Here is a 9520-nt window from a genome sequence, read left to right on the forward strand (position 1 = left end):
TTCATATACAGTTTTATTCTCGAAGCAAAACTGGAAGTATTTGGCTACCCCAAACTGAAACCCGAGGCCACATCCCTTTCACCGGGATTCCTATTACATGTTCCTTGATCCGCTTTTCCACTGCGAAGCCAGACTGGAGCATAATACTTGGGAATTTCTGAAAGACACTAGACCAGACCTCAAATTTTGGTATCTGGAATACTGAATGGCAACAGAAGGACTTGCATCCCTTCGGCAAACACGCAGCTCTAGGAAGCTGCAATCCCAAAAGAAAGTTTTCCAGCTTTGGCTGTTGATTTCAAGGAGCACGTCACAGGGGCGATGGGTTCTGTGGGTCTCCAGAGCTGCATTGCTAACTAGTGCTGCAGCTTTCTAGCCCTTCCAGGACAGCAAATCCATCTACTCTCTTCCTTCCTCCCATGTTAGCAACCCCCGTGCTTTCAGGCTCAATAGAGTGTTCATTTCTTATTTAGAATGCAGCACGCAGCCATACAAGTATTTTTAGCTTCAGTCCCATCTCCCACTACAACATGGGCCCTCCTTCAAGGCCACCCCCCTCCCCAGTGAAGTATGATGAATTCAGCCAAAGGAAAGGCACAATCCTGCTCTTCTGCCAGCTCAGCTACTTTCTATCCACAGGGAAAGCATCCGTTATACAGACTGTGCATGCTATTGCTTATCTAGAACATCCTGTCTCTTCCACACTCGCCTCCTCCCAATCCTCTAGTCTCCATGTGCTTCCTCTTCTTTTTCCTCCTCATCCCTATAACAGCATCCCATTTCCTCAATCTTTTCCTCATCTATTGAGCTACATGGGAGACTCACAAGAAGCACGTGCAAATGACCTCCATGACGATCAGCAATTTCAAATCCCACAGAACAATTCCCTTTCTTGCTCATCAGATTAAAAATACACCAGACAAGAAGGCTGTTCATCCAGCGAACACAGGCACAACTGTTTGTCTAGTGGGAAGCGCCTTTCAAACCCAGGCGCTAAAACAAAGATGCCGAGTCCCAGTGTGTGGTACCAGAGGGATCGTGATGCCGAGTCCAAAGTTATGATGGTGACGTGTATCGTGTCTCCCAGCATGTGCACAAAGGCTTAATATGAATAAACCGCAAGAAAAGAAAGGGTGCTGGGTGAGGTAACATATCCAACCACCTGAACTGACACCTGTACAGCTTGGATTACCGATATGAGGGTACAGGCCATCGAAGAATCATAGAATCATAGAATTGCATCATCTTCTGCAGAAGAATCAAGCAGATCCAAATGATGGTCCAGCGCAATCCTAAAGGCTCCTGTCTTACTGTACAATGAGCCACAGCTACTGAGTAATTCCCAAACCGTTTCAGAGCAGGCTGCAAGCCCAGCGCAGAGCCACCAGCCCAAAGGAGGCAGAACATATCCTGTTTGGTAAAGGGAGGCCACGTAACGGAGCCACATCCGTCTGTCCTTGCATGGACAGACCTTACGGAGCAAAGCGCAGGTGGATGCTGTGAGCGCTCACCATCCCACTCTGTCAGGCTTGCGAGCGCGCAGACTCGCACTGAAGTGAAGGGGGTTTCCCATCTGAGGGAGACGCTGGCTTCTTTCCTGAAACACTACCAGATGTAACTTCCTGCAATAAAATAATAGTGAGAAATAAATCTGTACCTACCTCATTTATCCAGAAACCGGTACCTGAACAACTTGCCACTGGCAACTTAGGGCCTATTAAAATACCAACCACTGTGCAGCGAGACCAGAGGCTCCCCAAAGGCATGCACGAATTCCTCAGAAATACAGCTACAAAGCGAGAGTCAACCCCAGTGGCAGCTCAAGAGCACAAAGAATAAACAGGCTGCAAGCCATCTCGGTCTTCCCCTGTATTTCAGACAGAAATCCATGTCTTACAGGGGGAAGAGAGGAACCTACCCTTGTCCTCGGCCAGAGCCGATGGCATTGCCACCCTGCAAATCAAAGTGCCCACAGGCTCAAAGCTGAACGTTAATTGCCAGTGAGTCGTTTTTGAGCCAAAGGCTGCTGAAGTCACACAGATAAGGCTGCTGCTACGAGTCAGCAGTCAAAGCAATGCCAGCTCAGAATCGGTGATGAAGGGGAAGTTTGGAAGCCGGCTGTATCCAAACACATTTACTGATGCTGTACACACAACGTATCGGTTACGGGGCTCTGGATTACAGCTTCTGGTCAACAAAGCAGCCCCTGCCTGAGCAACAGCAGGCGGAACGGGAGGCAGAGCATTAACAGAGACGGTTCTTTACTCAACAGGATACAGCCCCCGTGGCAGGAAAGTTTTGACGTAATTCTGCCCGTCTTGCAACAGGCTCCAACGTGGTGACCGGTGACAGGAAGAGGCAAGTCCGGCATGAAGCAAATCCTCGGCGGTCGGACCCCGCAGGTGTAGCGGCCACAGCCCAGGAAAGGCGAAAGAAACGCTCTGCAAATTCAAAGCGCAGCTTAAGGTCGTTCGTGCCGGGGACCTTGTGGTGCTGTATCGCTCCTGCACTTTTTCCAACAGCCTCAACTTGCCAGAGGTTAAGCCTCATCCGCCGCTCCTGCTCTCACGACTTTCACCTACATATAGCTACGCTGCTGGAATGAACCCCCTTTTTCTCACCTTTGCGGCTAGTTTCTCTGTATTTGTTTCAGAGCACAAGCACTACGGGCACTATGCCTTAATCTTACCTTGAACTACGTTATATCTTATTGCAAATCAATTCTAGAGGCTGTTTTCACATGACTCCTCCATTAACACCCCCACAGCCCACTCCGGAGGGGGCAGACAGGAAAGAGGGACGTGAAGCTGCTCTGGAGCATTTCACCTCACCCTATCTGTATATTAGGAATGTATTTATCCAGGGGGAAGGTTTACATTTTCAGACAGGTTTGCAACAAAAGCACTTTCAAAATGCGTTAGCACACCACATGCTGGAGCAGAGGGCAGAGCCGAGCACGTGTCGTCCCGAAACATGGAACTGGGAGAACGGTTCAGAGTAGAGAGTTGCTCTACTACACCCCGGCAATCCCACTTGAATTAAGAGGCAGAACTCGGCCTGCGATCTTCTCCATTCACTGCAGCTACTTTTCTTCCCCTCTTGGGGATGCTGACTCTAGAAGAGACTATTTAGGTACCTAACCTTTGTTTTAAGGCAGACAGCGGTGAAGATTTAGATCTCAACAGCCTGAATCAGACCTCTGGCCTCCGATTAACCGAAGAGGTAACAATTTTCCAGAACGGAAGAGCCAAACATGGTGAACCTAGTTACCTGAAGGATCCTGTAACATCAGGCACAGCGACTATTTATGTGAAGACAGTCAATTACTTGATTTCCACCTCTCACCGCTGCATTTCGGAGGTGGTACGACCTTGCACCTCCCTCCACAAAGGTTTCCAATCACCAACCGTGGGTTACCAGGGCAATGCTTTATTTATGTCCTACAGAAATGGAAAAGTTGTGTATACCGCTAAGACGTGATGACGCTTTGCAGCCCGCCAGCTGAGGAAAGCAAGTGGCTTCAGGTCTGTACCTACAGAAAAAGCTGGCAAAGCCAGGCTTGCACAAAAGCTGACCTCAACCCACTGGGAGCTATTGCCTCCCCAAATATCAGCATTTCCTTTGGCGTTCTGCAGACAGCTTTACACACACACACACAAAAAACCCATGCAGCTCAGGAAGTGGCCTTTCACTCTCAACTCAGAAACTGCAAGGCTAAGAGCATTCTCCGTTCAGGCTACAGCACCGAAATCCTTGGAGGCTGGACCACCCTAAGAGGGTCAGCCTTTCCCAGGTCCTGCACGCCAACAGCTGCCGGGCCCCAGGAGACAAACTACGTTCCATGGTTCGAACTGGCAGAGGAGTGCCAGGATCAGAAAACCAAGCTGAAACACAGAATGTGCTTGGGAACGTGCTTTCCCAAAGGAAACACAGCCTGAGGTGCCGTCAGCAGACAATGAGGCAGGTGGGAAACGCTCTCAAAGTTGCTCAACTCATGCAAAAGAGTCTTTCCTCTAGAGTCAGCCAGGGGCTTTCAGAGTACAATCCCTTCCTTCAAATCCAGAAATACCAGAGCGAAACTGCTGGCACGCTAACAGAACAACGTAGAATGAAGTGTCAGGAGTCTGTGGATAACACCTGGCTTTCCACTTCCTTCGCATCGTGCACCGGCAGCGCCGGCTGCCAACACGCAGCCAGAAATCAATCAGCACCGAGGTAAAGAGCATCTGGCTGTCACTCAACATTAACTGACACTGTAAGCAGAGGGGGAGGGAGGGGGGGATTTAATCAAGTCTTCCTCTCCTGTGATACCCAAAGATGTACATGTACATCAGCCTGTAGCTTTACGTACTTGTTTGGACATCCAGGCTCCTTGCCTGCGCCAATCCGCAGATCCCAAACCTCCCGATGAGCGTATCGTATCATCTCTCTAGGAACAAAGATGCAACCCCCCCCAAAAAAGGCTTCAAACCGGTACAAAACGCAGCAGCCCATCTGCTTCACAAAAACGGTTGCCATGAATACATCCCCACTGCTCTGTGCCTGCTATTTTTAAAGATACTTGGGAGGTGACTGAATTCACTGGTGGTTGTGCTATTTAAGTATCTGGATTAACACTATTCAAGGAATATACCGGTACTTCTCCGCAGGGAAATACAGCACCTGCTTGGCCTACACCTGGCTCACGTATTTCCAGAAGACCAACCTCTGTAATCCAAGGCAGGGCGATAACCCACAGACAATAGATGCTTTTCACACCGTAAACTGAAACGGGCCAGTCTTATCCTCAGGAGCCCGGCCAGAGCATAAGGAGACTTTAGAAAGGGAGGGGAAAGGAATGAGCAAAAGGATATTTACAGCTGCAACTTTAGTCACTAACATGCCCGTGGTTTAATGAAAGGCCTGAGCACGGCAAGCCTGGAAAAAGGGTGCCTGCCTACACCAAAAAACCCAAACCAGAAAACCCAAGAGAGGCAGATCCTCAAAGCTGAAAGTGCTGACAGGACCTGGACCTTTTCCAGAGCGCCTTGAATTCCTGAAAGCGTTAATGCATTTCAGACAGGTTCCCCTCCAGCCAGGCAGCCTTGTCCCAGCCTGGGCAGAGGAGGTGTGAGCAGCTCAGAGCCCAGGAGGGGGGTCCCGGCCTGGGGTGTGCCCCACGGGACCTGCAGCAGGTACCTGCAGCCCAGGCTGAGGGGGACTTGGGACCAGGATGGGCAGACAGGAGCTGGCAGCACAGCCTCCCACTTCTCCTCATGGGTCAAATGAAGCCAGTGCCACCTACCAACTCAATCATACCCCTACTTCTTGCCACAGATGTGCAGCAGCCCCCAAGTAAGCCTGTTGTAAATAACCTGAAAAAGTCTGTCTCTGGAAATTCTTATATTCTCAGACAACACTCTGTTCCACACCATAGTTCACTCAACTGAGGAAAAAGAACACTGATTCAGCGTGTCCTTACGAATGGTTCCTACACCTACTACTCGTTTACAGACTGCAAACGACATGGGACACCTTGTGCATCTCTCAAAGTTCACGGGCAGAGAGAGTTACCGCTGGGCTCGATCAGAGCTGCACAGCCTATTGCCTCAGACGGCAGAAGAAGCCCAGATCGATCACAGAGCAAACCACAGAGATGACCTGACAAACATTACCACCTCAAACGCAATCCTTTTTGGCAGTGCTTGATTTCAGAGAAAGGATCACAGATCCTATATAACGTACAGACTTGTAACAGAACACAGACACAGCATCTCCTTCTCATTAATCTTTTCCCAGATCCAAAGAGTGTCAAAAAGGTCATGGAAATAACTAGAGGAGCATGGAGCAGAGGCAAGGCATGATCTGGGAGCCTCTCCACACGGTAACTCTTCTCCTCACCATTCCTGGAAATTCATCCCGCCTGAAGTTTCTCTAACTGCAGCAAGGGAAAATAGTTGGAAAAGGTCAGATGACTCAATACCACTGAGACCCATAACTTTTCAAGCAGGAACAGGTTTCCATGTGCTTTCGGTTAGAGCACAGACAGGTTAGGGGAAAGGCGGCAAACCCAACAGCCTACTTCCCCTTTGCTCGTTTATAAGCGATCGCGCCGGTTGAGAGCAATGTGTTTGGTTTAAATTACAGACGATTTCGCTGCTGGAACGCATCTGCAACGCACCACACTGAGCTAACTGCTGACCCCCAGCCAGCGCAGAAAACAACCCAACGCAACCCGCCCGGCTGGCAGCATCAGCAAACCCCAGCCACCGTGCTTCCAGGGACAACGCCGAGAGGGAGATCCTTTCACAGCACGGGCTGTTCCCGAGACACCCTCCAGTTCAACTCATTTTATTGTGACTCCAGGAAGCAGAGGGGTTAATTTCTTTCCAAGTTCACATACTGTTTGAATTCCTTAGATAAGCTGCTTCCACCAAACCCAAGGATCTAGCCTCAGGGGAGAACACTGTAAGGAAAAGCAATTTTGATAGATTTTCTTCAAAAGAGAAATTAATTCAAAGTCCATTTTTGGAGGTGTTGCACGCCCACAGCTTCTTCAGACCTCAGATGAGGTTGCACCATGCCTCTGGAAGAAAAACCAAGCTTTGAGCAATGCCCTACCTACTTCTACTTGCAAGACAGAAATGTTTTACACTTGCCCAATAAAACCTTCTCTCCTGAAGTGAGAAAGCTCAGTGTGCAGCACCACAAAGAGGAAAACCTGACCCAACCAGGCTTTAGCTCCGGGATGAAGAGTTAACAGCTAGCACAAACTAATCCTGTACCTTTAAAACTGAGCAGTCACTCAGGAAAGCAAAAAAAACAAGTTTGGAAAGGCACTGAAGGCTTCCTTCACATCTTGAGACAGAAAGCAAGCAAGTCCGGGCTGTTACGGAATTCGCGTTTGCATACTGCTGGTGATAATCTATGCGCATAGCTGGAAACAAAGCAAGATTTTATTAGCAATTAGTAGCAGGAGTGGGGACAGACCTGCCTGAGGAGTCAGAGAAACGCCAATAAACGACCGCAGAACAACCTTCTAAGATGTGCAGAGTGATCCCAATATGACAAATCCCATGAAAACAAAAATAGTGCAGCTATAAACTTGGAGGTGCAGTGGCATCAGCTCGAGGAGATAAACTGTGTCTTTAACCCTGACAACTTTGACTCCAGGCAGCAGATTTCCCTTGCACAGCAATTTGCAATGCAAAGCCAGCTACTTCCACTCTTACCCAGAACAGTAAGGAAGCAAAGGGGGAGAGCAAAGTTGGGAAGGGTTGATTTGCTTAGATAGAGTTTTCTACAGAGTCGAGTTTCCAGTCAGGCATGAAAGAATACAGCATAGGGTCTGACACAGCGTGAGAAACTGGGCAAGGGGCGGGGGGAATTAGAGAGGATTTCACCCACAAACCCCAGTCCCTTTCAGGGGAGTGACCCCACGTAACTGAAAAATGCGATCACCCAGGTTCAGAGCTCTATGTTCTTCCTCCCCGCAGCTCCCGAGAATGATGTGGCATGTGGGGCCCTACAACAGCACTATTAAAATCCCATCAAGGGGTAGGCAAGTGGGAGCCATATGCTGAACTGCTCGAGGGAAGAATAACCAGGGAAGGAAGCACAGCCAGGAAGCAAGTCTGCAAGCAGCTTCTTACCTGGTAGATAAGCTAGCGAAGTCTCCTCCATCCAGCAGCCTGATTTTGCAGAACAGGACCCCGTTCACAAAGGGGACGGCAGTCAGCTCTTCTAGAGTGAAACTTGTCTGAAACTTGAATTTCTTCTTCTTCATCAGGAAAGCCATGGGCAAATTCAGCGTGGAAAGCCCAGGAATTCCAAACAAGATCAGGGAGGAGCGGCTCAAAACACACACAGACTAGCAGAGGAACGGCACTCGTTCCAAGAGCGCAAGCAGGGAGTAAATTCCAGTTCAGTTACAACGACGGCCCAGCTTCAAACGCACAATTCTCTTCTCTTTGGTGGTCGGATCTGGCTGTGGGATCATCGCCACGGCAGGCTTCAGGCGAGGAGGAAGAGGTCAGATTAAATCTCTGCAACATCTCCAAGGGAAAAGGAAGGGAGAGAAGTCGGTCTCAGCTCCAGACCAGCAGGAGCTGTCCCAGTTAGAGGCTGCAGTGCTCTGTGTTCAGCACAACCCCGCCAGAAAGCATCTCTTGTGGGAAGTCATCTTGGGTCTCCGGAGAAGCCTTAAGTCTGCGGGCAGCACATTCAGAGAGCTTCCAGTTTCTATCTCCTCCTCTTGTGCAACTCCTTGGTACAGGTCTTCGGGTCAGCCTTTGGGAGGGAAATGAGTAAATTAGTCCCAGTCAGTCTTAGGCCCCTCCTCCTCCTATAAAACCTGTTTGGATGGATAATATTCACTCCAGACTCATACCAGTCTTAAGAGGTATGGCCCAAATTAGCCTGGCTCCGACATCCTCTTTCCCCTTTTTGCCTAGAGCAAGCTTCACTGTTGTCATCCCTTTGTAATTTCTGCTTTGCAAAGCAGCTAAGAAAAATCTGCTCTATTTTCACCCATCATCTTTAGAAGCAGTTTACAGAGCAAGATCAGTCTAACACATAGTCTAACAAGAGTAAGCAAAGCCGCCTCAAGAAACGCAAAAATTCGTTTCTCTTCCGTTTTTCTGACCAGCCCTAAGTGTTAGCACCTGTATCTTATTAATGGAGAAAGCAGCACAGAGGGGAAAAAAAATAAAAGCAGTCTGCTCCAGATTGCACAGCGTAACAACTGAATCAGGTCATCTGGCTGTCCAACAGCCAGGCTCACCGAGTATGCTGCCTGCCCCCCGCATCAGATTCACACCCAGCCGTGCCCTGCACGGTTCAGTTTTGGGGCTGGGGTCGGTCATTTCATTACACATTTACGAAACACCTAAGCCAGGGAGGCAAGAGCTGATTAGCATCTAAAAGGGACGTGGTTATGAACAGCAGGCAGTAAACAATCCTCACCCATACTAAGAATTAATGGCTGCAAACCAACGCGGGCTGCTGCCTGCATGGCTAAAGCCCCTCAGCATGGGCGGCAGCGGGCGAATCCAGCCGGCTCTGCACGCTGCGCTGGGGCCTGGGCATCCCCTCAGAAGCACCGCTGTCCTGCAGCCGCCCTGAAGCTGAGCGAGGGGGCAGCTGCACACCACCAGCCCCCTCCATGAGCCATACCTCATTCCTCTGCCCGTGCACTGAGCTGCAGCTAGGTCTCAGCCTGCATTTCAGCCCCTTGGACCGTGCACTGAGATGCGGACAGGTCTCAGCCCACCTCTGAGCCCTGCGGACCACACACCGAGCTGCGGTGACGTCACAGCCCGGCCCCTGGTAATCCCGGGCCAAGCGCTAAGCTGCGGTCAGGTCTGAGCTCGCTTTTAGAGACATGCACTGAGCGGTGGCCAGGTCTCAGCCTGCCTCACTGCCTTGTGAAACACAGTTAACTGCAACCAGGTCTCAGTCCTCCTCCCAGCCCCAGGGATCATGCGCTGGGCCACCGACCCGTGCACCGAGCTACAGCCCCGTCTCAGCCCTCCTCCCAGCC

The 9520-nt window shown here is 50.1% G+C and overlaps 1 protein-coding gene across 1 annotated transcript in view; it reads right to left on the reverse strand.

The window, feature by feature from the left end:
• The window catches only part of FAM102A (family with sequence similarity 102, member A), a 31728-nt gene extending 23458 nt beyond the window's left edge, over positions 1–8270 (reverse strand). The window contains exon 1 of the mRNA XM_010154279.1: positions 7632–8270. Coding sequence (XP_010152581.1) covers positions 7632–7777 — 146 coding nt within the window. The 5' untranslated portion in view covers positions 7778–8270. The remainder of the gene's footprint in view (positions 1–7631) is intronic.
• Positions 8271–9520: the final 1250 nt, after the last annotated feature.

This window comes from Eurypyga helias, unplaced genomic scaffold, assembly GCF_000690775.1.
Source record: "Eurypyga helias isolate BGI_N326 unplaced genomic scaffold, ASM69077v1 scaffold1746, whole genome shotgun sequence".
NCBI classification, from domain to species: Eukaryota; Metazoa; Chordata; class Aves; order Eurypygiformes; family Eurypygidae; genus Eurypyga; species Eurypyga helias.